Source organism: Westerdykella ornata (assembly GCF_010094085.1).
Source record: "Westerdykella ornata strain CBS 379.55 unplaced genomic scaffold EI97scaffold_38, whole genome shotgun sequence".
Classification (NCBI taxonomy): domain Eukaryota; kingdom Fungi; phylum Ascomycota; class Dothideomycetes; order Pleosporales; family Sporormiaceae; genus Westerdykella; species Westerdykella ornata.
This window is the reverse complement of record NW_022986888.1, coordinates 84,491-109,168: the sequence shown is the minus strand read 5'-3', so window position 1 is coordinate 109,168 and position 24,678 is coordinate 84,491. Positions and strand designations below refer to the sequence as shown.

Sequence of the window (24,678 nt, the reverse complement as noted above, 5' to 3'; positions counted from 1 at the left end):
AGGGATTGGAAATAAAGCTCAGAGGGAGATATAATACGGCTCACGAAAGTCCTACTGAAGACAACTTCAGCAAAAAGTAAAACAAGCAAAACGCGTGATTGCGTCCGGAAGTTGAAGAGCTTATTTAACGAAGGGATCGAGAACCAGAGGAGCTGAGAAGCACGCATACATATCTCCGACAGGACAGTCACATCTGGGATCAGGAGGAGGGGAAAACACGTATACGAAGTGAGAGGTCTTTGTATTAAGATACGACTGGAGTTTTGCTAAAACGTCGAGTAGACAGAGATTCCGCCCGCAATTTGCGCCTCCAGAATCCCTCTCAACAACCAGCATGACCACAATGGCTACACCACAACCGGCGCCTACATCTACAATTTCCTCACCTCCACTTCCCAACCCGCTCCTCACACCCCCCGCACCCTCCCACCCCTCTCCCTCTCCCTCCAACATCCCCTCCAACACAGTTCCCTCCCAATGCACCCCCAACCTCAACCCCCTAGACCCCTCCCTCCCCTACCCACCCCCCATCCTGCACACCACCAAACACCGCCTCCCCCTCCGCCCCATGCACCCGCTCGACGCACCCAGCATGGCCATCGCCTGCGCCCCGGCATCCATCACAGAGTACATGTCCCTCGCGTTTGCGCATCCATATACACTGGCGCACGCGGAGCGCTGGATCGAGATGAATCTGCGGGACAAGTTGCCGAATTACGTTTTCACGATTCCCGAGGAGGGTGGGCGGGAGGGAGGGGATGGGGAAGGAAGGGGTGGGGGTGGAGTTGAGGTTGAGGATGAGAAGGAGATGGGGAAGATGAAGAACGCGGAACAGACGGGACGCAAACCAAGCGAGCAACGAGAAGGAGTAGCAGAAGATATCATCGGCGGCATCGGCCTCAAGCGCGGCTCCGACGTCCACGCCCACACGGCCGAACTCGGGTACTGGCTCGCGGAACCGCACTGGCGGAAGGGCTACATGACGGACGTGCTCGCCTCTTTTATTGCTTGGGTCTTCGATTGCGATTCCCCTGCCGCGCAGGAGGAGAAGCGGCGGACCAATGCGGAGGGGATTTCGCGGCTGTGCGCTATGGTGTTCAGCGGGAATGAGGCGAGTATGAATGTGTTGAGGAAGTGTGGGTTTGTGCAGGAGGGCGTGTTGAGGGGGCATGTGTGGAAGAAGGGGAGGGTGATGGATTTGCATGTTTTTGGGTTGGGGAGGGGGGAGTGGTTGGAGAGACAGGGGAGGGAAAGGAGGGAAAGCAAGGTGAAGGGGGAAAGGAAGTAGTGGGCGGGATGTAAAAAGGGCTGGAGACGTGACAGTGACTGGAGATAAACCATGTCCGTCATGCTCTACTCAACTGGGCCATTGGCTTGCTGACGGTGCTTAGTAGGGGTTGGAGCAATGAGCAGGGAGAAGCGGACGAGTCGAACGATATACCTGAAACCGCCTTTATGGAACGGTCTCAATGCAAACTCTGATGATGGTTAGATGTCTTTCCTCTATGCTGCCAAGTCTACTCAGAATATATCCTTCGTTGTCAGCCGAATCCTCATGATGAGATGAAGACACTCGTTCCAGATATCCCCACCATGCCGTCGACGCCATAGCCGTCACCCCAAGACCGTGATTGTTGAATGTCGTTTCTGCGTGGGCAATACAATCGACTCCCTTCACCCCCCTAAATCCACCCAGCCTCTCAGTTAATCAACCTCATAGTCAACTCGACCCTACTCCACATTAGCACCTCAATATCCCCTTATTCCTTACAAAGAACTTACGTCGCAAACGTCCCCGCACTAACCGGCATCGCCCTCAACAGCGTCGGGCCCAACCCCTTCCAAAACCCCCTCACGCCCTCTCCCTTCCACGTCTGCCGAAAACAATCCCTCATACTCTTATACCGCTGCCCTGCCCCAAACCCATCACTCTGCATCTTGCTCTTGACGACATCGAATGGATAACTCGCGATCCAGAGCGCCTCGCCCGCCAGCCCACCGTACAGCGCAACCTTGAGCGTCGAAATGTCCTCGCGCCTGATACGGTTGCGCCGCGCGTCGCTGTTCATCAGAAACTCAAACGTCGTGAACCACACGCCGTACGCCTGGGCTTCGCGCAGCCACGTCACCGCCGTGCCGCGGTACACGCCGCGGAAGACGCCCGCGTGCGAGGCCAGTTTGCGCACGCAGTCGACGGGCCCGTTGTACAGGCGTGCGGCGCCGTGCGGTTGCGTCTGCAGGCGGATGCGGATGTGCTCGATGGGCGAGGAGAGGACTGTGTTGGCGAGACCGGCGAAGGCGCCGGCGGCGTAGTATTGGGCGTAGGAGAGGTGGGCGGGGGCGCCCGAGGCGGTGTTGCGGGCTTCGAAGGCGCGGCGGGCGTAGTGGAAGGCGCCGAATTGGACGGAGACCTGGGGGGTTATTAGTACGAGGAGAGAGATGGAGGGAGGGGTGGGTACGAACGCAGGCGCCGATGCCGACGAGGGGCGTCAATGTGCCTTTGTAGAAGGCCAGGGGGCCTTCGTTTTTGTAGATTTTGGAGGCGGCGTCCAGGGCATTGGAGTACTGGGATGTGGTTTGTAACCGGACTTTGACGATGTCTTGATTACATGTGGTTAGCGGTTGCACGATGATAGGCACAGGTCCAAGAAGAGCCGTTGTCCGGTGGGGTCGAAGTCAAATGACTTACCAAAAGGCTGTCCTGTAGCAGCTGTTAGTCTGGTTCCATAAACATATTTACACTAGAAACGAATCGACACCGTTTCCACCAAAGATCCTAACGTAGCACCCCCGCTCAACTGCCCAACGGCGAGAACCCATCCGCAACATTAGACAATACTACCGTCCCACCTCTCATTTTCCGTCCACACCCCCATACATTAAAGTCTCCCTCCCCTTTACCCTTGACTCGCAAACACAAAACCCAGCAAAAATGAAAAACAAAAAACCCAACTCACCCAGCAAAACCTGCGCCACACCCCCCACCGCCCCAGCAAACAAATCCTTCAACGTCCTCTTCAGCCCCTGCGCCTCGTCCCTGACCTCGACTTCCTCCGCGTACGTCATTTTCCACGAATGCTCTTCCAACTTGAGGGGACAAGCGAATGCGACTCCACTACCCGATGAACGGCAAGATATGCTGTCCGTAGAACCCCTCCAAAAGCTCTCGACAATCGCTATCTCTTTCTCTTCCTCTCCCTCGTTTTCGCCCAAGTGTACACGAGATAAAGGTAATTTGCGTCCTCCAGCAACGACAATAACGCGGTCCGCTACCAGTTCTCCGACCGAATCCCCGGCTTATCAGATCACCCCGCGCTATCTCTTTCCCTTACCAAGTATTTCCCCTGCTTATCTCTTCCCTTCCTTTGCCCTTTCGAGAGAACCTTTTCCCCAAAGAAAAAAGGGTTTTCAGAATAATTGGCAGAGAGTAATAATAAAGTCCTGGAAGAAACAATTGTGCCCTGGAACAAAAGGGGAAAGCATGTCCCCAACCCTTGTCCGTTCCGCGTTGACGTGCTTGATGCCAAGCCCGTCGAAATTCCGACGTTCGGGGAATGTTTGCGGTCTCGGACTCGGCTAGCGGAAGAACCTCTCTGCCAAGCCATGTTCATGGCACGGTACAACATCTTTGGTAGACAGATCTAGATATAGACCTGAAGGAATTCTTCTTCTTCTAAAGGGATGGACATCGAACAGATCGTACATAACCCCCACCATTCCTCCCTGCCTTCCCCACTCCAAATACTATTAACAGTTCAACTGGATATCCATGTCGCCTCGTAGGCCCCATACTCCTCGCTCGAACAAACCCTCTACATACAGGAGAAAACATAGAATAAAAAAGAAAAATATAGGAAAGAGAGAAAACAGGACGCAAACGTATCAAGAATACAAAGAAATCAACATCAGCCTTCCTATCGAAACAAAGACAACCACTTTCGAACAGCAGCTCTGGGCTCTCTGCAACAACTTGTGCTAGTGAACCGCATTCACCAACACCTCAACTTAGCCCAGAAGCCGTTCTTCCCATCTGCATCTCCACCATTCCGCTCCTTGGACCCGTCCTTCTCGTTCAAAGGCGGTAACGCTTCCGTGCGGGACATGCCTTGTGCATCTACGCCCGCGCCTCCACCTGCCGCTTGCCGGCGCACTTCTACCACGCGTCTCACAAGCTCTGCAAAGAGTCAGTACACCTCTCCTTCCGCCTGCGCAACTGCAGCGAACAAACGGAAGAACGAATCAAGAACGCGACACTCACGAGCAAACGTCTCCTCGACATTCACCATCTCCCTCGCGCTCGTCTCCATGAATCCGGCGCCCCTCCTCCTCGCCCACCCCCACCCCTCCTTACTCTCCACCTGCCGTAGACTCTGCAAATCGCACTTGTTCCCCACGACCATCTTCACGGGCTTCACTTTGCCCTGGTCCATCCTCACTTCCTCCTCCATCTCGATCATGTCGGCGTAGTAGTCGAGGGCGGCGAGCGAGTGCGCGTTGGTGATGTCGTAGACGAGCAGGAAGGCGTCGGACGAGAGGTTCGATGAGGCCCAGAGCGAGCGGTATTCTTCCTGCCCGGCTGTGTCGGTCAGCATGAGGAGGTAGGGCGTGCCGTCGATGTGGCGGGTGACGGAGTAGGAGTCTTCGATGGTGGGGTCGTATCTATATGATGGTAGGAGATTGTCAGCGTGGGGTGTTTCTGTATTGCAAGGTTAGAGGAGAGAGAGGACGACTCACTCGTGCGTCCATTGACTTCTCACCAGCCGCAGCGTGATGGACGACTTTCCTGAATAAGTATATCAGCCCGAAACCCTTGTAAACCGGAAAGCGGCAGTTGCGCTATGAGAGTGCCAAACCCACCGCATCCTCCATCCCCACATATCGTAATGGTGATGCGTTGTATATCTCCCATGGCTTCCGTCTTCCCACTTGCGCGATCGTCCACTACGAATGCGTCTCTCCCTGTACCCGTATGCGCGCGCGGACAATGTCCACTCGTTCAGCCGTTCGCTCTTTGCTCGCTCGCTCTGTCGTCCGTAAAATCGCACTCGCACACGTTCTCAACCTCGCCCCCGTTGGTGGGTAGGTAGGTAGGTATGCGCTCGCCGGTCAGATCCTCCGTACACGTCCCCAGTTCCACAATTTGCAACAGTCCTTCGCTCACTTCCAATTCGCGCCCAGTCCGTTTGTCCCGTCTGTGCCCAGTAATATTCTCACCCAAATCAATTCACAACAAACTTCCCTCCTCTTGCGCGTCCCTTCCAAATCTTCCAAATCTTCCAAAATCCAGTCCAATCTCCTCCCAAACCCTCGACTGAACAAGCAGCGCACGAGGTCCTCCAAATCGATAAGTAGATAAATAGCGACTGAGATGTCGAGCGAGCGAGCGACTGCGCGAGGCGAAACGAAAGAAGGAAAAACAGGACTCTCTGTGCGGCACAGCACCAGTGCACAAAGAAAACACGCGAAGAGCGGAGGAAAAAGCAATATCCTAACAATCGAGGCGCGCGCGTGGATTGAGAAAGGGGCGTCGGCGGGGAGGATGGGGCGGAAACGCCAACCGCAACGTTAACCAGCAATGAGCGAGCGAGCGAGGTCTCGGTAGTCTGGTGGTAATAATAAGTGAGTGGTGAAAAGCAGGAGCAGAGACGGTATCAAAAAAGAAAAATCACGGTCTTTTTCTGCCTCGTCGCGCACCCTTGTCCTTTCGGTGTTGCTTGCTCCGTGTTTGTTTGTTTCACGTTTCATGCGCATCCATGGATCCTCCTCCTCCCCCCTTCGCGAACCCTTGGCGGGCTGACCCTCGAGCCGTGGGCGGGAACCAGGGGGGGAAGAGGAGGACCCTGCCGCGCTCCATGCCCCCGCTTTCCCCGGACGGGAATCGGGTACCGTATCGTCGGGTCAGGGCCAGGCTCGGCAGATCACTCACGAGGATTTCCATCGATTATTGCAAATCTCGTCAAGAATAGAAATGATGGACCACATCCCTCCAGGCCTGGAATACCGAGGAGATGGCAAGAAGAGGCTCGCGTGTAAATGCGAACTTGAGAAGAAGCTGTCGAAGGTCCGTTCCTATTCACCCACTAAACGCAGGAAGAAGGTCGATTGTCGAATCCATGTCACCATTTCCTTCATCCATCTATCCTTCCAATATGGATGCGCAGAAACCGGTACATGTACAGCCAATGGAATTGTGCGCCCGACCTCCGTCTAGATAACCGTCGTAGCCATATGAGGACCCGCCCGCCAGTTGATACATCATCCAACCCATATCCCATCTCTCATGGTTATCTGCATTACCTGCACCCATTTATCCAAAACAACACGAACCACGCCGAACAATGCATAGACCCAACAAATCTCTCGAGCCCGACCCCAAAGGATATCAAACACAGCGTTCGCCGTGACAACGAGACACTGAAACCTCCCTTGGACGACATGGAAGAAATGGAGCACAATCTGGGCGGCCCGGAAGAAGTCGACGAAAGAGTAGACCTCCTCCAGGGGAACAGCCCCTGGGGTATCTCCCAACGCGCGCTAACAACAGGCACAACCGATATGGTGCAAGGGTATCGTCTAACAAATAGAATGCAGAAAAGCGCACGAGCGTGAATCAATCAGTCTCTCGTCCCATTAGGGCTCGTCGTCCTCGTCAATCTTGGCCGGTATCCCGCCCGCATACCCTGCCGGCGCATCCGATTCCATGCGGGCAATCTTTGCCGCGTGACTATCCGCGCTCGCCAGAGCGGGCCCTCTCCTTTCACCGGGAACATGCGGGGATGGCGCCGTCGAGGAGGTCAGCGTGGTGCTACTTGCACCTGGAGGCACTATGGGCGATTGGGTATGCCGCGGAGAGACACTGTTCTTGGCCTTGTCACTCGCCGACCGCGACGAGTTTCTAGCTGAGACTCGGCCTATCTGGGCGCACGTTAGCACAACAGTTCAGAGGGAAACCCCGAGCAGGTATCTGTACCTGCTTGGCGTACCGCAAACCGCAAGAATTGCAGAGGTCCCGATTCCCCGACGGACCTCTTCGCCACTCTGGACTCACCGTCGTGTGGCAGTTGGCGCAGTCCTTCTGTGCCGCTCCCTTCCTCCTCTTCCGTTTCTTCTTGGCAGCCAGCAGTCCCTGCACCTGCTCCGCAAGCTGTCTGTTTCGTCTCTCCATCTGTCGCAGCTCAAACTGCCAATTACTGCTCTTCGTCGTCTTCAGCTCGTCGAAGATGTTGTCCTCGGGAGGTCCAGTCGGGAGCCGATTCGGCCCGGGGAACGGCGCTCCCATGGAGAAGCGGGCATCCGATCCATTGCTGAGTGGAGTATTTGCACCCGTACTCAGGTATGCGGATGATCCAACTTGCGCTGGCAGCGAACGTGCAGAGCCCCGGAGGTCGGCCGAGTGCGGTTCCTTGCCCGTGAACATCCCCACCCGTTGGCCCTTGGCGCCCCTCGAATATTTGAGGAGCCGCGTCTGCGCAATCAGGAAGGTGGGCTTCTGTCCCTCAACCGCGTCGCCCGGGTATACGGTCGTGTACGCCTGGAGCGCCTGGCCTTTCCTGTTCATAATCTCGTGCTTCACGCCGCCTGTCCGCCCAGTCCTTGCAGCCTCCAGCATCCGGCCGAAATCCTGCTTCGATTCGGGCCGCATCAGCGCCTGTATGCTTGTACCCACCAGCTCCTCTGGGTGGCGATCGAGAAGCGCTCGGACATTGCCCGACACAAACAGAAACATCCCCGTTGTAGACATCTTGGTCCATAACTCGCTGTCACCTATGCCACCGGCAGCGCGCACGACGGATTTGCTCAGTGTGTATACGGGCCTGCTCCTGCCCACGAGGATGATGAACTTGCGGCCCTTTCCCTGCTCGGCGACGAGTCCTCCGAGGCCTTCGAACCACATGTAGCCGCTCACTTTCCGTCTTAGCCTGAAAACGATGTTGACAAAGGAACCGGCTGTCGCCTCCTTGAGCTCCCGAGTGACAGGAACGATATCGCTGGGGTGGCATACCGACGAGATGCCAGTCAGCGTCAGTTCACCCGGGTCGTACTCGAGCATTCTGCTGCTTGCGGGGTTGAGGTAGAGAAACACCCCCTTGAGGGAGAGCACGAAAACTACATCGCTGGTGTTTTCGACGAGCATCTTTTCCCATATCCGCCTCCGCCCCTCATCAGAGCCAATGGCAGAATGGGATGCCAATATGGCGGCCACGTCTTGCTTGCCCAGGACGTCTTCCTTGGACTGGACATCTTCCTGTGCCGTGCTCATGTTTGTGTCGTGCTGACCAAGGCCTAGCAGGTACCTAGGCATCTCAGGGGGACGTTGATAGCTGACTTTATGCGTTCCGTCTGCGCGAGTTAGCCGCCGGACTGGCTGGTAGGGGAAGGGGATCTGCACATACCGGTGTTCACAGTGATGACAGAGTTGGGTTGCTCCACGAGGTCCACCTGGAAGCCAACAAAGTACCTGACCGGGCCTCCCACTTCCCATGAGATTGGTATCATGGTGAGCAGATTCATGAAAGGTTGGCCGCCTTTTCGGTAGTTGATAAGACTGACCTGCGCTTCACGGAAATTATCGACGGCTTCTCGCAGAGCGCGTACGGACCTGTCATCGCAATACTTCCTCCTGGTGCCCTGTTCGACTTTGCCTTCGGGTGACTGTAAGAAGCGGCAGTTCTGGCCCCTGATCTCGTCCAGATTGTACCCCGTGAGGTTCCCAAAGTTGTCCGAGCAGTATACGATTGGGCAGTCCTCTGCCTGGGCGTCACAGACGACAAAAGCACACGAGAGATCTACCTGTCCAAGGTCGATTTGCGGATTCGGTCTCGTGGCTACCCGCGACAGAATGCCAAGCATGTCGAATCCGGTCTTGGAGTAAGCGTTCTGGAACTGCTGCGTGCTCATGTGCGGGTTGTTGTTCATCGTAGAGGGGAAACCGCCCGGCGGTGCGGTCCAAGGAAGACTCATCTGTGCAAAGTCCGCGACAGGAACATCCTGTGCGGGGGCGATTGGTCGCTCTTGTCCGGATCCGAATGGAGAGACGTGGCCGCTGTGGTCATGGAATCTAGTGGGAGTGATGACCTGGCCATTCGGTTGAGTCTGTTGCCCGCTGTTGGTACCGTTGGGTAATGAGGAGTTTATATCTGCAGTGTTTGGCAGCGATGAATTCGCATACGAGCCCAGAGGCTGCGGGCCTGTAGTTAGTGGAAGTGTAGCAGACCCAGGATCCATGAATTCCTGATCCAATAACGTCGAGTCCATCAGAGGCGTGGTAAGAGACAAGTCTTGAAAAAGGGCGTCATTTTCCATCTGGAGATCCATTGACATGGAGAAGTCAGGCACAAAGGAGGGGTTCGTGCCGATGGATAGGGAGTCGATTGGATATTGCGGGGAGGAGAATGCGGAAGCGGGTGTTTGGAGACTGGCGAGGGGTTGATTCTGGGCCGCGAACTGGGCATTGATGGAGAAGGCCGGGGCGGAGGCGGGTTGGGAGAAGGATGGAGGAGGTTGCATCATGGCGGTCTGGTCGTTGAACGAGAAGGCATCGAGGTTGACGGCGTTGTTGGCATCGCCGCCAAAGTTGAGCAGTGAGAAGCGCCGCGAGTCGGAATTGTCCATGTGCATGGCCATGTTGGCGTAGGCAGGGAGACTCTTCCGGCGGTCGACCTTGTCGCCGTCGTCGGTCGACGATTGCGCTGGGCGGCCTGTTCGCTGTTGTTGCTGTTGTTGTTGAGGCTGCTGTTGCTGGTGCTGCATGCCGCCAAAGCCCATGCCCATGCCCATGGCGGTGTCCGTGTTCGTGTGCATGTCCATGCCCATGTTCGCATTGACGCCATCGAGGCCGGCGGAGGTGGGAGGTAAGTCCGACGACAAGTGGGATGAATTGCTGGGCTGGGGGAACAGCGGCGGCTGCGCGTAGGTAGGGTAGCCATTCATGGCTTGGGGGAGGGGTGAGCGGCCGGCGAAGGCGGCGGCGGGACACCGGACGGAGCGGGGGTGGGTCAGGGGCCAGGGCTCAAGGCTCGACGAGGCGGAGTGGAAGGGCGAGGGACGCGACCATGGGAGAGGGCGTGGCGCCGACGCGGCGAGGACTCCGGAGTATGGCGGGCAGGAGGAGTTGGCGGGGCTCGGAGTTGGCAGCGATGTACCGGCGCCCCAAGATGCGAGGGAGTCGAAGCTGGAGGAGGTGAGTGGGGGGAAGTAGGGTGCGAGATCCGGTGCGTAAGCGTGAGGCTGGCACCTGTTTGGTGCCTTTTGTTGGGCCGAGTGTGGTGGTGCCGAGTGTGGTGATGGGTGACTGCTGGGAGCGACGCACGGGCAGGTACACGTGCAGTCGGGGCGAGGAGCGGCGCCGAGGAGGAGGAATCCGAGGAGGAGGAATCCGAGAAGGAGAAGGAGAAGGAGAAGGAGTCCCAGGAGGGAAAAGAGGAGAAGGAGGAGGAGGAGGAGAAGGGGTTGTTGGAGGGGTGAGCAGTGGTGAAAAGCGATGGGCCGGATAGGAGGGGATTGTCGGATGGACCGGCCGACGGAAAGAAGAAAGATGGAGTGGTGGTGGTGGTGGTGGTGGTGGTGGTGCACAGCGGAGACGAGGGACGTGGGCGCTTGCAGGGCGTGCAGGGCACAAGACCCGTGGTGGGGGGGTTCGGATTCGCCATTTGTATGGGAAAATCAGAAAATCCCATACAACTGCATCGTCCAATAGAATAATTCGAATAATTCGTGGCTTGGCGGCCGAGGTTGTTCATATTGTGCACAAAAAAGGAAGCTCACAATTTTCAGGATTCAGGCCGCGCACCAGCTACCTTTTATATATGGCATTTGTGTAGCTAGCTGATCCTGTGAAGATGATGTATGAGGTGTTGTAAGTATGGTCGCTTTGCCAGGTAGTACCATCTGATAGCATCTGATAGCAACTACAACGTGGAGTCGGCCCGAGCAAAAGGCCGTAGTGAGGTACATACGTAAATAGCAGTGAGGCTGCCATTTTTGAACCTTTGAATAACAAACCCTTGGACCTTGAATCTTCCCCAGCCTACTTGCATGTCTCTGGCAGGCACTGGCTATTTCTCACCCTAGCGTGCACCTCAACCTTTCCCGTCTCCCATTCCAAACACCCGGGGGCTCCTATCTCCACTAACAATGCACAGTGTCTAGTATTTGTTGCAACGCGTCGCGCCCTAGCAATGCACCAGTGCAATAGCTCCCGGTTTTCCGCACCTCTAGTCCGTGGCGGACCCCCAACCCTATTCCCACACCCCCGGTCCGAGAATATGTACCACAATATCATGGCCTTTTGAAGGAGACATGTGGGAAGAAACCAGGCATGGAAAAGGGCCGCCCTTGCCGACTTGGAGCAGATTTACAAGGCTTTGCATCACAACAATAGTTGACTTGTTGGATAACGTTGCTCCCTTCACAAGCTTCGGCGCCGTACTCGACTTCTCTACCGACTCTACTTGTACCTAGCACGTGCCTTGGTAGTGCAGCTGGAGTGTGGGTCCAGCTCAATACGCGTTCGCGACTACAAGAGCGGTACCGGTCCAAAACGACTACTTAATGTCCATGGTTCAACCGCACTAGCAGTGACATGAAGGAACAAGCCTGCCTAGTTTGCATGTCATTTGTAGCAATAGCATCTCTCTATCGCGACAACCACTGCTAGAGTACGTACGGAGTGGACTATTCTTTTGTTTCTGTACCTAGGTAGTACTTGTAAGTGTAGTGGTATGCCAAGGCACGCTCGGACCCTCGCGAAAAAGTTCCCAAGCGACTTCATAGAACATTGAATGGATGCCGCGTCGTGAGGACAGTCGAACCCAAACTAACCATCATGATATTACGGCATCTTGCTGCCCGTAACGGTGTGTGCGCAAATCAACTGACCATGTCCAGACTAACTAGAACCTCGCAGGCCCTCGGGCGCTTGCTCGCTATGCCTCCCAACCACAACCCCTCCGTCGCTTCTACGCATCAGATGTCGATGGCATTGCTGCATCAGCGGACAACACCCTCAAGCAGCTCCACTCGCTCGAAGCGCAGATCAATCAAGCGACCGGGGATCGTGTTCCCTCCCTTAACCCCGAGACCGCGGGAGAGGCAGAGGCCGTGTCCGCCAGCCCACTGTCCATTGTCGAGCAGTACCACCTGCACCAGAAGCAGAAGCAGGTGTCAGGACACCTGGGCTCAGACATAGCCCCTCACTACCAGCCGCACACCCTTCTCACTCACCCCCCTTCCCCTGCCGATGTCACTCTCGAGCTCCTCCTCGCATCTGAAGCACATCAGGGCCATGCAACCTCTCTCTGGAACCCTGCCAATGCGCGGTACATCTACGGCATTCGACAGGGCACCCATATAATTTCACTCGAAGCCACCGCCGCTCATCTGCGGCGAGCCGCCAAGGTCGTTCAGGAGGTGGCGAGAAGGGGCGGCATGATCCTCTTCGTCGGCACTCGCGATGGTCAGGACACAGCCGTTGTGCGGGCTGCCCAACTGGCAAAGGGATACCATCTCTTCGAGAGGTGGATTCCGGGGAGCATCACCAACGGGCAGCAAATTCTCGGCCGGTGCAGGACAAAGGTTGTCAACGAGAAGGACGAGGAGGTCCCCGGGTTCGAAGAACAGCTGTGGGACCGTCCGGTACTGAGGCCCGATCTGGTTGTCTGCATGAACCCCTTGGAGAACTACGTGCTGCTGCACGAGTGTGCTCTGAACAACATTCCTACCATTGGCGTCATCGACACGAATGCGGATCCCACATGGGTCACATATCCCATCCCCGCAAATGACGACAGGTGAGTTTTTTTTTTCTGCCGCACTCAGAAGTGGCACCTGGGCGTGCGCTAACGACCATGCCAGTCTTAGGTGCATCCAAGTCATCGCAGGGGTGCTCGGCCGTGCTGGGGAAGCGGGACAGAAACAAAGGCTGGAAGCTGCTGAGCGCGGCGAGATCACGTACCGACCGGCTCAAGGCCTCCATCTTCCCGAGGTGGAGGAGGCGGCGTCTTCTTCGGCGCATGAAGTAGTTCTGGGAGAAGAGTCGATTGAGGACGCGGACGAGGTGGCAGGCAAGCTCGAGGACCGCGATAATCATGACGGCCGCAAACAGGGGCATCGCATCAGGATATCAGCATAGGCAGTGGGTATTGTACGATAGGCTGACGCCAAGGCGACTCCAAAGATGATGTGTATACTTGGATCTGTTGTATTAGAGCTTGGAAGCATTGACGATGGCACTCCGTATGCCATAGTCATGGGGGACTAGTAGGTATCCTTTTGGGCTACCCGTGGCCGCAATTTCACCTGGGGCAACTTGTTTCCGAATATTTCTTGCTTTACCGTACCGGTCCAGAGTTGCGACAGTAATGCTTGCTTTCCGGTTCGGGAGCGGTCCTTCTCATACCACCGTTCCTATACCTAGGTATACCATATACACCTTACAAATCCCAAACGGGCTAGCGCGATTGTGACAGTATCACGGGGCGTCCCGGACTATCTTCCAAGGTTCAGGGCTCCACCTGCAGCACCGCCTCCAACCACCTGCACCATCACCAACATCATCATACTACTTTGAGGCTCCCGCGTAAGTCTTTGCTCTCTTGTTCGCTCCTTCTTAACGCTCGCAATGCGGGATTTCACGGCTGGCTCGTCCTTTAGCGTTGCTACCTTGTCGATCGGTCCATGTCACATGTCATCACCCTTCACAGTCTGCCTCAGTCCCCCAGGCCCGAATTCTTCGAGTCACACCATTTCTCCACTTCTAGGCTCGTCTCTTTGCTTCATTATTTGTGTGCGCTTATTCATGTTGTTCCTCCAATGCTCAAATCTTCAGACCGGTGCTGGCTGGCTAACTAACTTGTCATGGTGAACAGCTGACGACTATCAGCCCACTACCCATCTGGGTGGGGATCCAATCTATGCAACGCGTCACCCACACTCGTTGAACGCCCTTGAAAGGAAGAGATATCTGGCTGTACTCTGTCTCGGCTTGTAAATCCCTCAGCTTCTCGTCATAGTGTGTATACGGCCATGGAGGCCCATGGCATCACGCCCACCCTGGATAGCCCCCCGCCAAAGCCAACGCTGGACCATTTGCGATATGTCGTGAACAAGTACCCTCTCATTGACAACCATGCACATAACCTGCTTCTGCCATCCCATATCGACACTGTCCCCTTCGAGTCCATCACTTCTGAAGCCCAGGGCCGAGCGCTCCGGGACACGTTCAAATCCCTTCCCCATCTGCGAGCCGCACGTCAGCTCCGTGACCTGTACAAGTGCGCCGAGGACGCGACCTGGGAAGAGGTCCAGGAGCAGAGGCTGCAGTGCTTGAGGAGTAACCCTGATCAGCTCTATGAAGACTGTTTCGCTGGCACCCATGCACTATTGATAGACGACGGCCTCGCAGGACGCGATACCGTCTATGAATATACATGTGAGCTCAGCAGTCGGTCAGTGCAAGCTGTCGATGTAGCTTACTGATTCACCATCAGGGCACGATCGCTGGACCAAGGCGCCGTCAAAGCGCATCGTCCGGATTGAAACCCTAGCTGAGCGCTTGATGGAGAGTCTCATGCAAGAAGCCACTGAATCAGATCTCGACGATCCGGAGTACTTTGCAGAAACCTGGCTCGCATTCACTGAAGACTTTGAGCGCGAGATCCAACACGCCATTCGTGATGACGAGGTCGCAGGCTTCAAAACGGTCATCTGCTACCGAACTGGCCTTGACATCGAGCCCGACTATGTGCGTGCGGCCAAAGCGGTCGGGATCCCTTTTGAGCGATACGTAGCGCGCTGTATCCGTAAACGGAGTTTCAGGCTCCAACGCAAAGCATTGAATGATTACTTGGTCTTGCGGACGCTAGAGATTCTGTCCGAGCGGCTCCCGGAGCCTGGCGGATTCTGCAAGCCGTTGCAATTCCATACTGGGCTGGGCGATAACGATATCAGTCTCCGTGAAGCCAACCCAGCCTATTTGCAGCCGCTGATTGAGAGCTACCCCCATGTGCCGTTTGTACTGTTACACTCCGCTTATCCGTACACGCGACAGGCGGGATATCTCGCCACTGTCTACAAACATGTCTACCTCGACATTGGCGAAGTCTTTCCCATGGTCAGCAAAGATGGTCAGAAGGCAATTCTGCGGCAGTCGCTGGAACTTGTCCCTGGGAGCAAACTATTGTACTCCACCGATGGCCATTGGTTTCCCGAGACCTACTGGCTTGCGAACAAGCAGTTTAGAGAAGTGTGGTTGGAGGTAGGCCATTTTGTGCCTTTGCCTATGCGCTCGCTGACAGACCGCAGCTACTGACAGAATACGTGCAACAAGGGGAGTTGACTCCTCACCAAGGCATCAATCTCACCAAGGACCTCCTCTTCAACAACTCCAACTTCCTCTACAGGCTCGGCTACCAGGCCGACTTCAAAGAAATGGAAGAACCCCCAAAGACTTTGGCCTGGCGCTCCCAAGTCGAATCCCCCATCCAGCCTACGCCACTTCATACTCGCCCGACGTTCCTGGATCCAGGAGTAGGGAAACAGGAGTCTCCAACCTTCCCACCTCCTCCAAAGAAACCTCAGGTCTACGACGTTGAACTTTTTGAAGACTTCATAAAGGCAAATCCAACCACCAAGTTTATCTACGTCCAATGGCTCGACTACATGGCCACCATCCGCGCACGCATACTCCCCATCAAGGAATTCGAACGCATGATACGCGCTGGCGACCGCATCAGTATCTCCCAAGGAAATACGGGAACGCTGCAAAACGACACCTCGACCCCTGTCATGAACCCCGTCGGGCAGATCTACATTGAACCTGACTTGCGGTCCCTGCGACGCACGCATCAGCGGGATCCGCTGCCGTCAGCTACGGTGCTCAGTTTCTGGCGTGATGAACAGGGACGGCCGATGCGGTCGTGCCCGCGGTACAATCTGGAGGTTCTGCTGAACGATTTGAAGTTCAACCACGGTGTCGAGCTCGTCTGTGGATTCGAAATCGAAGTGACCTTCCTCAAGCGCGAAGACTCGGTTCCTAAGCCGTCAAAGGGCAAAAACCCGGCGTCGCCCAGCCAGTCTCTATCTGACGGAGTGAGCGGAGACGACAACGAAGATCATGACCCCTATACTCCTCTAACCGGTACCACGCACGCCTGGGGCACCTTCACCCCCTCCGACTTCCTCTCCCTCCCTCTGCTCGCTGAGATCGCGGACGCCCTCTCCCACACGTCCATCGAGGTTCAGCAATTCCACTCCGAGTCGGGGCCGGCGCAATTCGAATTCGTCCTGTCCCCCTTACCGGCCCTCGCGGCCATCGACGCCTTGATCCAGGCGCGCCAGTTCATTTGCCAGATTGCGGCCCTGCATGATGTGAGGGCTACTTTCCATCCGCAAGTCTGGCCTGGAGAAGCGGGAACGGCGGCACATGTGCACGTCTCTGGTGTCAATGGGGACAAGGAGATGCCGTTCTGGGTGCAAGGCGTCCTTGGGCATCTCCCCGCGCTGTGTGCGTTCAGCATGCCCGAGGCGGAGAGCTATGCGCGCGTGAGGGATGATAGCTGGACGGGGGGCACGTGGGTGGCGTGGGGGACGCAGAATCGGGAGACGCCGCTGAGGAAGGTGCACGAGGGGAGGTGGGAGGTGAGGTGCGTGGATGGGTTTGCGAATGCGTATTTTGTGGTTGCGGGGTTGGTGGCGGCGGGGATTCTGGGGTTGACGGGGAGGGTGGAGGAGGAGTCGAAGGGGATGTCTGAGGAGAGGAGGCAGGATACGGGTGTTGGGGTTGGGATTCTTCCTCCTCCGCCACTGCTGTCTCCTCTCCAGGATCCGGGGTTGCAGGGTGAGGATGGCTCTCAAGCACAAGCACCAGCAGCACCATCTCTTCAAGCGCCCCTTTCTCCCTTCCCACCACCGTCGGCGCCGGAATCCTCACCCCCATACCCCATCGACACCCCCTATCCCCCGAGCACCCTGACCTCGTCCCAACGCCTCTCGTACGGCATCACCCGCCGCCTTCCCTTCTCCATCTCCCAAGCCCTGGCCGCGCTGGAGAGCGATGGCAGCCTGAGGGAGATGATGGACGAGGTTGTGCAACCGTATCTCGCCATGAAGAGGGCCGAGCAGGGCATGTTGGGCGCCATGGGGAAGGGGGAGAGGAGGGTCTGGTTGGTGGAGAGGTATTAGGGGGGTTGGGTCGTAGTCGTGGCTTAAGACGTTGATGGTAATGATAGGGAGGGAGGAAGGGAGGGAGGAAGGGAGGGAGGAAGGGAGGGAGGAAGGGAGGGAGGAAGGGAGGGAGGGCTGGAGTTGGAATGAGTAAACGATATCTCCTCCCTTGTCCAAATGATTCTGCATGTTTAGCCATCTTCCTTTCATCCATCACACGCTTTTGAGACCGACTCTCCTGTTTTCTGGAACAGGATATCCCTTACATCCATCGTCCGCAATCCCTCACAGCATAGGGTAGTACGCAGCAAATAACGAGGTACTCGATTCTCCCTTGCATGTATATCCGAGCTGATCAATTATATACAAGACCGGTACTTCCCGTATAAATACCAACCATCGCCCTCGCCATCTAATCGCTCGCTAAATAGGGATGGGTATATCTATACATACGGCCAAGCTCCTCAACCCTCAGCGAAGTCCATAGACTTGAACTTCCTCTGCATGTACTCCGTACAAAGCCTCAAACTCAAAACAAATCTAAGATCTACAGATGCAAAATACAAATCCCCCCATTGTCCCATTAGAAACGCCTCAAATGCACGGACAAACAGCAACCATATACAGCAACCATATACTACGCCTTACCCATACACACCCATTACCTATTGCGATAACTTGTCAATTCACCCATCAAAACACTGACAATCCGCCACATTGCCCCCAATCCGCCACCCGCTCACCAGCGTCGGACACTTCCACGCCACATGCGCCTTGCTGCACTGGAACAGCAGATTCCACATGCGCTCCAGCACATAGCCAAACGCCGGCTTGTCCATGCTATCCTGCTGCCCCCGCAGAAACTCGGGCTGGTGCGCCCAGCTCTCCGGGTCTACAAGAGCATCGCGCAGCTCCTCGTAAACGGACCTGGGCACACCGCGGATCCGCGACGCCGACACGACGAACTGGCCTTTGTAGCTGAGGAGCACGTCGGAGCACTCGGTCGAGGAGTTTGTGATCTTCGCGTGGACGGCCGGGAACAGGTGCGTATGGTCGTAGAAGCCGAATTGGTCGGCGCAGCTATGGCAATCGCACAGGTTTCCGCTCCAGCCGAGGTTGAGCATACCGGTTCGTCCGGGGATGTAGTAGTTTCGGACCCTGGGGTAGAATTCGCGCGGGTTGTGGACGTCGGCTTGGAGGAAGAAGGTTTGCTGCGCGAGCGAGTCCCACTGCGTGAGGATGTGGTTCAGGTACGTCTCGCCCTCGCGTCCGACGTTGGGGAGTATGGTGACTTTGTTGGCCTTGGTGAGCGTCTTGATGTTGTCGACGTTTGCGTCTTCGTCCTTAACGTAGATCCACACGCGTGCCCCTGACAGACCCTGCATCTTGCGGAGGGTGGTGATTAGTTTCCGGACATCGGCGATGGGTTCCTTGTGCATGCTGATGACAATCTCGTTGGTGACGGGGGAATGGTATCCACGGTCGAGGATCGGTTTCTCTCCTCGCATTCTGGCCATGGTGGGGAACGAGAGGACTGTGTCGGTGAAATTGATACCAAGGAACAACACCCACAGGACCAGCACTGCTATTGCGACTGTCCTTAAGGAGGAGTACCATACTGGCTTCTCGTCACTCATTATAATCTCGATTTCACTGGACCAGTCCGAGTCGTCTGACGACGTTCCGCCTTCACAGTCGACAGGATCGAATCTGAACGAGTTGTCCATCTTTGCGTGCGCCACAGCATTCCGTTCCTGAACGAGGAGGGTTTCCTTGAAAGCTCTTCCGCCGCAACATAGAATCGCCACAACGAACGCAATAACCTGGACATACGTAGTATACGAGCGCCGGATCGTAAAGGACGAGTACAATCCCGCTGCCGCAGTCAAGACGACTATGGTGACAATATCGCGAACACGGGGCTCCGAGCGGTTGATAACGGGCATGCGGTGCTCCGAAGGCAAAGACGGGAGCAGAATCGATCTTCCCATGGCCAGAGCCGTAGAGGTAGCCATGACATTCAGTATCAGAACCAACATATACTTCCAACGGAACACCTCCAACATCATTCCCAGAGTGGTACTGGTGAAGAAAATCAGCCAGAGTCCGGTAACCACGAAGCTGGTGCAGCAAAACACCATATTGAATCTGCGAACGTCGCTTTCCTTCGATGCGATTCTAGCGGCGCTCCTCGAATACATGGCTCTCGCCGTGCCGGTAAGGAGGACGGCGGGGATAGCGGATTCGAGCCCCTTGACCGTGAGCCTATAGTCTCCGGCGAGTATCGCACAACAACCGGGAAGAGAGAGGCCTAGCCATACATAGTCGTGCGGGCGAGACGATGGACTGCCGAGGAGGGAAAGTAACAGCTCAACGAGGCAAGCAACGATCTGTGTCGCGTCAGTGCCTGGGACCGCGAGCTCACTACACAACGTACGGAGAGCATGACGAAAGCCGTTATGTTCGGAAAGTGGAGTATGGCTTGCAAAGTGCTGACAACAGCCAGTGTCATGAGTGCAGCGAGAAACGTCAGATAAGTCCATGATGGTTTCGTCGACGACTGTGACGCGGTTTGATCCCGTCTCCGCCGCGCTCGGTAATTCAATGTGGTGTAGACAGCTAGGGGACTCAGCTGGAGGAGGTGGATATGGACGGGGTAGTTGAGGTGGGCGTTGATGAAGAGGTACTTGGACGTCAAGAGGGACGTTCCGGCGCATAGGGTCCAGAGGAAGCGCGAGCGGCGTGAGGGGTTCCAGAAGGGTGAAAGCGACGTGTATGTGCCATGGCCCGGCTTGAAACTAGGCTCGGGGCCCATTCCGGGGGAAGGGAGACGGAGTGAAGGAGGAGGAGAGACGGTGGGAGGACATCAAGCAAGAACGGTCTTCAAAGCTTGGAGCCTTAGCGCGTAGCTAGTCGGAGAAGGTACGATGATGCGTGGGATGCAGGAGGAAGGAAGGTAGAGGTAGGAAAAGTAACTGCGACGCTCCCGGTCCTTCGGCCTGATAGAGGCATCCAAACGCGCACTGAGTCGGCGGGGCAATAGGTCCTTGGCGGTGAAGGTAGAGGCGTCGTGCCTGACGGAGCGCGAAAAGGGGTCCCAGCAGTAGTAGTGGGGCGCGCCTAGAAAAGGCGATGGATGCAAGCGCATCTTGCGGCTGTGCTGCGGCCTGTGTCCCGAGATTCCCAGATTGGCAGATCCGCCGGGCGTTTTCTTGGTTTCTTACTCAGTCATCGTGGACTTGAAATTGTGTGAGCATGAGAGCGAGAGGTGTGAAATATTACGCTGTCTATGGTTAGCATAACCGGCTATTATTGGCCCCGGATGGCGAGCAAACAATATGCGAAGATGGTTACTGTGGTATAACTCTCAGGGGCTGTTCAGTCCCCATGGTGCGGATAATTACAAGGAGGCGCCTACGGTCCCTATAATAAAGGCGTGCCAAATCACCAATAAGATTCGCTCCACGCTCTGATTTGTACATATCAAGTCTAGCCTACCCGTAATTCAGGAACCCGTCCAATAATGTACTTGTATGACATTGGCCGCACGGAAAATCGAGGGAAGGCAGTCTTAGCGAGCAATGCCAAGCAGACTAGTCAACCATATGGAGTTGTTTGCTTGATCGAGCTGTAATAGAGACACTCGGTGCCGTTCTTGATCCGTGGATGAGTGTTGAACTTCCAGTGCCTGTTGAATGACTCCTGGTCACATGACTTACACGTGAGGGGATTCCCCACGATGCAGTGTTACCCCTTCTCTAAACCTGTCTGCGCTTCGTGAATTGAAGAGAGGACGCTCTTAAGCCCAGAAGTCCTTCAAGCCATCGCTGCTGTACACACCTACGACGGCTCGGGAGCCTCCGTCAGTTCTCACGCCAGCGATCCGCTGGTTAATCTTCCCCACTACGCTCTCTGGCATGCCTACTAGCGCCCGCGAATTGTCCGAGGTTACAACGTGGCCGATGTCATGATCACTCCGTTTAGACCGTACCTGCGATAATATTACTCCGCAAGACACTTGGTCGGCCTCGAGTACGCGTAACTGCTCTTCTACCTCCTTGATAGCTAGCGCCCGCTCTAAACCGCCGTCTTCCTCATCCTCAGGCTCTTCCTGCAGTTCTTGCTTACGCTCCTGGGCTCCCTTTTGTTGCTTTTTAGTGAGATCGAGGTGCTCCCGGATCTTCGTCTCGAGAGTCTGCAGCTGCTTCTGCACATTCTCGCGATCAGCCTCGGACATCTTCTCGGCTCGGAGCTGGATCATCCTTTCGTGAGATCAGTATGCGCTGTCCTAAGTGAGGGAAGGAATGAACCTACAGCTGCGTGCTCGTAACGGCAAAATGCACGGTGGCCTCGCACCATTGCAGCTGCCTCCTGAGCGTACGAAACTTTTCTCTGTTCCACATGCCGACTGAGAGTCGATCTCTGAGAGAGAGTTTCGTGGTGCTAGATCGCCTCGTCCACTTTTGAAGGCTCTTGCTGAACTCATTACAGACATCGCCGCACTTGTTAACCGCTTCGGCGACACCAGCCTTCCTTAGGTCCTCCTTGGCCGCAATAGAAGTAGCTTCGTCCGAGATCCGGAGTTGTTCGAGTGCAGCTAGTGGACGCTCTATGTTGGCCAAGCTGGAAGCAACGTCGGCCACTACGTCTGGAGCTTCGGAAAGACCGTCGATGAGAGTGTGCAGCTGTGCAATGCTTGTCGTGGCGACCCCGGTGATGCCAATAGCACCAGCTGCGATGCTGAAAGGGTCCATGTTGAATCTTTCAGTGTGTAGCGGGTTAGTCTTGTTGACGTCTTCGTAAACACAAAAGATGTAGATAGGAGTGCTTCTTGTATACAGAAGCTTAAGGCAGCGTCTTTTTCTAGTCTTTTGCTCGCACAGCTTTTTAAGTAGTGCACTCTGCTCTGCGCGTTGGAGGCCTCGCCAGCAAGGCTCAGCTGCGGCCGAGAGGTCATGATACGCGCCCGGAGCACACCCAAAGCAGGCAAACGTTATTTGGCATGCCAATAACTAATAACTGGCATGCCAATAAGGTACTATTTTCAAGCCGGCATCGCGCACCTAGAAAGCACCTAAGATACTAGGTTATAAGCGCAAAATAAACGTGCTTAAGGCAGTCTTTCTAACGGTGCTAGGAATCTAGCAGGTTACCGTAGAAAAATAAAGCGAAAGGGGCTCTAAAGGTAAAGAAGTGGGGAACTTTTACTTAGTCCTGCCAAGGTTAGGAAGACTAGCTAATGAACAGGCGTCCGCGCTCTCACGGGAGGCTTATTAGCATGCCAGTTATTAGTTATTGGCATGCCAAATAACGCCTGCCCCCAAAACACTCATGAGCTGCGTGTGGCGGCCGCGGGTGTGGTAGGACAGAGAAGCTCATAGGCTCCGCACAACGACGCTCAGCCTGCTTCTCAGTGCAAACACCGCCGCGTTCATGCACTGCGATGCCTTATTTACGCACGACTCGGGAGTCAGTCCGTTGAACCCTCGAGAAAAACACCTTACCAAGCGTACAACAGCATTTCCAGCAGCGTCGTGCAAAGCTATTAGACCTTGCGGGTAGCCTAGGCCAAATGTCGGAAGGCGTGCCCCACCATCAACACACAAGCGGGGTCTCCACTCAGAACCACTCGCAAGCCTTCGTAGGTTCAGCTAGAGATGTGTACTTTACTGGCTCCAAAAGTCCCCAAGGTACACTGGATAGTCATGTCTCCTAATGCTCGCTGCTAACACGATCGCCCGACAGAAGCCTCAGAACAAGCGGCCAGCGCGTGTCGCAACGCCCTCTTCCTCACCGATCCCCACGTCGACCGCGAGAAGCTGATCAGCGACAAAGGCACGAGAGTCGCGGGCACCTGCGAGTGGATCACACAAAACGAGAGCTACCGGGCCTGGCTGAACGGCGATGGCGGCGGCAGCAACAATGACGGCACGCGCCTGCTGTGGATCTCTGGCGGGCCTGGCAAGGGTAAAACAATGCTGTCCGTCTTCCTGACAGAGGAGCTGGAGAAGCACATGGCTCGCATCGAAGGCGCGGAGCTGTTGTTCTTCTTCTGCGACGCCCAGGACGAAAGGCGCAACACGGCTGTAGCTGTGCTACGCGGACTGGTGCACCAGATCATCACGAAGCGTCCGCGGCTGGTCAAGCACGCGCTGCCGTACTTTGAGACCCCTGAGAAGACGCAGCAGACGCTGTCATCCTTAGAGACGCTGTGGATCATCTTCAGCAAGCTAGTTGCAGATGCCGAGCTCGGGACCATGTTCTGCGTTCTTGACGGGTTGGACGAGTGCGAGGAAAGCAAGCTGATGGTGCTGTTGCGGAAAATCAAAAGCCTGTTTGCCGGCGAAGCTCCATCTTCCAGTCAGGGCATGTTCAAGCTGGCGATCATCAGCCGAGACATATCTGCCCTGCAAAGCTGCACGCGGGTGAGGCTCGATCCTGACAACGACGAGAAGGTTGCTGGCGACATTGAGCTGTTCGTGTCTGCACGGGTAGAGGAGCTTTCATGGATCGAGGGATTCAACGACGACTTTCGATTATCCGTGCAGACGGCTCTCCTCAAACGCGCCGAAGGGACGTTCCTGTGGGTGGGCTTCGCGATGCACGAGCTGTCTCAGAAGCAGACGTGCACTGACATCTGGGAGGCGCTTGAAGATCTGCCGAGCGGCCTTCCAGCAATATACAGCCGCATGGTGCTGCGGATCCCAGCCAACCGGAGAGAAATGAGCTGTGCAATCTTGCGCTGGGTGACGCTGGCTGTTCGCCCTCTGCAGCTGCAAGAACTGGCTGCTGCCGCAGACGTCCGATCCTTTACCCCTCGAACGACTGCAGAGCAAGCGACCCGTGATGCGATCACTCATTGCGGGCCTTTGCTAAAAGTCCGAGAGCAGGAGGTCAGCTTGGTCCATCAGTCAGCGCGAGACTACCTGCTGCGCAAAGAGCACGACAGCAATAGAGTGCTAGAGACGTTTCGACTTGAGTCGGAAAGCGCACACTTACAGCTAGCACGAAAGTGTCTCGATTGCATCGCGCAGAGCGGCTTGCAGTACAGGGCCATTAACCTTAGGGCTGAGCTAGACCCTCGAGAATCTCCGCTATTGCGCTATGCAACGCTCTACTGGCCTGAGCACGCAAAGAGCTGTTCTGCGCTAGCAGCAAAGCTCTTTGACCCTCCTGGGGTTTTCTTCCAGGAGGAGTCTCCTTTGCGCATACACTGGTGGGAGACCTACCATAAGTTGCCTTTGCGCATACACTGGTGGAAGACCTCCAAGTGGAGCTTGAGCCCTCCATCATATCGACATGTCTCATGTGAGCCTCCACCGTTGCTGCATATAGCGTGCGATTTGGAGATTGTACCATGGGTAGAAGCGATATTAGCAAAGAAGAGCTGGAGGTCTAGGCACTTGGATAAGAAGAATGCTAAAGGGGCCACAGCACTGCACTGGGCAGCTTGGGGAGGCAACGAGGCGGTGGTGCGGCTGTTAGTAGACAAAGGAGCAGATGTCAAGGCGAAGGACA

At 55.8% G+C, this 24,678-nt stretch overlaps 9 protein-coding genes across 9 annotated transcripts in view; 4 read left to right on the top strand and 5 right to left on the bottom strand.

Annotated features, from left to right (window-relative positions):
- Window positions 1–51: 51 nt before the first annotated feature.
- EI97DRAFT_426379 (acyl-CoA N-acyltransferase) lies at window positions 52–1,288 on the top strand (the record flags this gene model as incomplete). The annotated part of the gene is made up of 3 exons (XM_033797190.1): window positions 52–228; window positions 283–740; window positions 867–1,288. Exons 2-3 carry the CDS (start codon window positions 335–337, stop codon window positions 1,286–1,288), a joined length of 828 nt encoding a protein of 275 aa, XP_033649987.1. The 5' UTR covers window positions 52–228; window positions 283–334.
- Window positions 1,289–1,396: 108 nt separating this feature from the next.
- EI97DRAFT_436939 (mitochondrial carrier) lies at window positions 1,397–3,512 on the bottom strand. Its single transcript, XM_033799233.1, has 5 exons — window positions 2,958–3,512; window positions 2,690–2,701; window positions 2,464–2,600; window positions 1,783–2,411; window positions 1,397–1,731 (listed from the first exon to the last, which is right to left on the bottom strand). Exons 1-5 carry the CDS (start codon window positions 3,064–3,066, stop codon window positions 1,701–1,703), a joined length of 918 nt encoding a protein of 305 aa, XP_033649986.1. The 5' UTR covers window positions 3,067–3,512; the 3' UTR covers window positions 1,397–1,700.
- Window positions 3,513–3,905: 393 nt separating this feature from the next.
- EI97DRAFT_210180 (uncharacterized protein) lies at window positions 3,906–5,190 on the bottom strand. Its single transcript, XM_033793763.1, has 4 exons — window positions 5,162–5,190; window positions 4,858–5,018; window positions 4,735–4,778; window positions 3,906–4,659 (listed from the first exon to the last, which is right to left on the bottom strand). The coding sequence occupies exons 2-4, from the start codon at window positions 4,867–4,869 to the stop codon at window positions 4,185–4,187; spliced, it is 531 nt and encodes a 176-aa protein (XP_033649985.1). The 5' UTR covers window positions 4,870–5,018; window positions 5,162–5,190; the 3' UTR covers window positions 3,906–4,184.
- Window positions 5,191–6,752: 1,562 nt separating this feature from the next.
- Window positions 6,753–10,205, bottom strand: EI97DRAFT_210109 (uncharacterized protein). Its single transcript, XM_033793762.1, has 2 exons — window positions 8,394–10,205; window positions 6,753–8,340 (listed from the first exon to the last, which is right to left on the bottom strand). The coding sequence occupies exons 1-2, from the start codon at window positions 9,928–9,930 to the stop codon at window positions 6,896–6,898; spliced, it is 2,982 nt and encodes a 993-aa protein (XP_033649984.1). The 5' UTR covers window positions 9,931–10,205; the 3' UTR covers window positions 6,753–6,895.
- Window positions 10,206–11,793: 1,588 nt separating this feature from the next.
- EI97DRAFT_504227 (ribosomal protein S2) lies at window positions 11,794–13,352 on the top strand. The gene is made up of 3 exons (XM_033802818.1): window positions 11,794–11,855; window positions 11,906–12,788; window positions 12,853–13,352. Exons 1-3 carry the CDS (start codon window positions 11,825–11,827, stop codon window positions 13,127–13,129), a joined length of 1,191 nt encoding a protein of 396 aa, XP_033649983.1. The 5' UTR covers window positions 11,794–11,824; the 3' UTR covers window positions 13,130–13,352.
- A 173-nt stretch (window positions 13,353–13,525) lies between these two features.
- EI97DRAFT_436935 (glutamine synthetase/guanido kinase) lies at window positions 13,526–17,230 on the top strand. The gene is made up of 4 exons (XM_033799232.1): window positions 13,526–13,576; window positions 13,866–14,428; window positions 14,487–15,253; window positions 15,301–17,230. The coding sequence occupies exons 2-4, from the start codon at window positions 14,023–14,025 to the stop codon at window positions 17,176–17,178; spliced, it is 3,051 nt and encodes a 1,016-aa protein (XP_033649982.1). The 5' UTR covers window positions 13,526–13,576; window positions 13,866–14,022; the 3' UTR covers window positions 17,179–17,230.
- Window positions 17,231–17,846: 616 nt separating this feature from the next.
- On the bottom strand, window positions 17,847–20,388 carry EI97DRAFT_504225 (uncharacterized protein; the record flags this gene model as incomplete). The annotated part of the gene is made up of 2 exons (XM_033802817.1): window positions 19,598–20,388; window positions 17,847–19,550 (listed from the first exon to the last, which is right to left on the bottom strand). Exons 1-2 carry the CDS (start codon window positions 19,973–19,975, stop codon window positions 17,847–17,849), a joined length of 2,082 nt encoding a protein of 693 aa, XP_033649981.1. The 5' UTR covers window positions 19,976–20,388.
- A 571-nt stretch (window positions 20,389–20,959) lies between these two features.
- On the bottom strand, window positions 20,960–22,077 carry EI97DRAFT_504224 (uncharacterized protein; the record flags this gene model as incomplete). The annotated part of the gene is made up of 2 exons (XM_033802816.1): window positions 21,475–22,077; window positions 20,960–21,422 (listed from the first exon to the last, which is right to left on the bottom strand). The coding sequence occupies exons 1-2, from the start codon at window positions 21,912–21,914 to the stop codon at window positions 20,960–20,962; spliced, it is 903 nt and encodes a 300-aa protein (XP_033649980.1). The 5' UTR covers window positions 21,915–22,077.
- A 500-nt stretch (window positions 22,078–22,577) lies between these two features.
- EI97DRAFT_470403 (uncharacterized protein) overlaps window positions 22,578–24,678 on the top strand; it is a 2,552-nt gene continuing 451 nt past the window's right edge. Inside the window, exons 1-2 of the mRNA XM_033801765.1 lie at window positions 22,578–22,850; window positions 22,906–24,678. The exon at window positions 22,906–24,678 is cut by the window's right edge and continues 63 nt beyond it. Coding sequence (XP_033649979.1) covers window positions 22,733–22,850; window positions 22,906–24,678 — 1,891 coding nt within the window. The 5' untranslated portion in view covers window positions 22,578–22,732. The remainder of the gene's footprint in view (window positions 22,851–22,905) is intronic.

Excerpts from the sequence above, each read along its gene's own strand:
- EI97DRAFT_210180 (XM_033793763.1), bottom strand. Across the intron at positions 4,660-4,734 it reads AGAAGTCAATGGACGCACGA|ATACGACCCCACCATCGAAG; the intron begins GTGAGTCGTCCT and ends ACCATCATATAG.
- EI97DRAFT_210109 (XM_033793762.1), bottom strand. The coding sequence starts at position 9,930 with ATGAATGGCTACCCTACCTACGCGCAGCCGCCGCTGTTCCCCCAGCCC. Across the intron at positions 8,341-8,393 it reads TGTCATCACTGTGAACACCG|ACGGAACGCATAAAGTCAGC; the intron begins GTATGTGCAGAT and ends TAACTCGCGCAG.
- EI97DRAFT_436939 (XM_033799233.1), bottom strand. The coding sequence starts at position 3,066 with ATGACGTACGCGGAGGAAGTCGAGGTCAGGGACGAGGCGCAGGGGCTG. Across the intron at positions 2,412-2,463 it reads TCGTCGGCATCGGCGCCTGC|GTCTCCGTCCAATTCGGCGC; the intron begins GTTCGTACCCAC and ends ATAACCCCCCAG. Across the intron at positions 1,732-1,782 it reads AGTGCGGGGACGTTTGCGAC|GGTCGAGTTGACTATGAGGT; the intron begins GTAAGTTCTTTG and ends AATGTGGAGTAG.
- EI97DRAFT_436935 (XM_033799232.1), top strand. The coding sequence starts at position 14,023 with ATGGAGGCCCATGGCATCACGCCCACCCTGGATAGCCCCCCGCCAAAG. Across the intron at positions 14,429-14,486 it reads TACCGTCTATGAATATACAT|GGCACGATCGCTGGACCAAG; the intron begins GTGAGCTCAGCA and ends ATTCACCATCAG. Across the intron at positions 15,254-15,300 it reads TTAGAGAAGTGTGGTTGGAG|CTACTGACAGAATACGTGCA; the intron begins GTAGGCCATTTT and ends GACAGACCGCAG.
- EI97DRAFT_504227 (XM_033802818.1), top strand. The coding sequence starts at position 11,825 with ATGATATTACGGCATCTTGCTGCCCGTAACG. Across the intron at positions 11,856-11,905 it reads GCATCTTGCTGCCCGTAACG|GCCCTCGGGCGCTTGCTCGC; the intron begins GTGTGTGCGCAA and ends AGAACCTCGCAG. Across the intron at positions 12,789-12,852 it reads ATCCCCGCAAATGACGACAG|TCTTAGGTGCATCCAAGTCA; the intron begins GTGAGTTTTTTT and ends CGACCATGCCAG.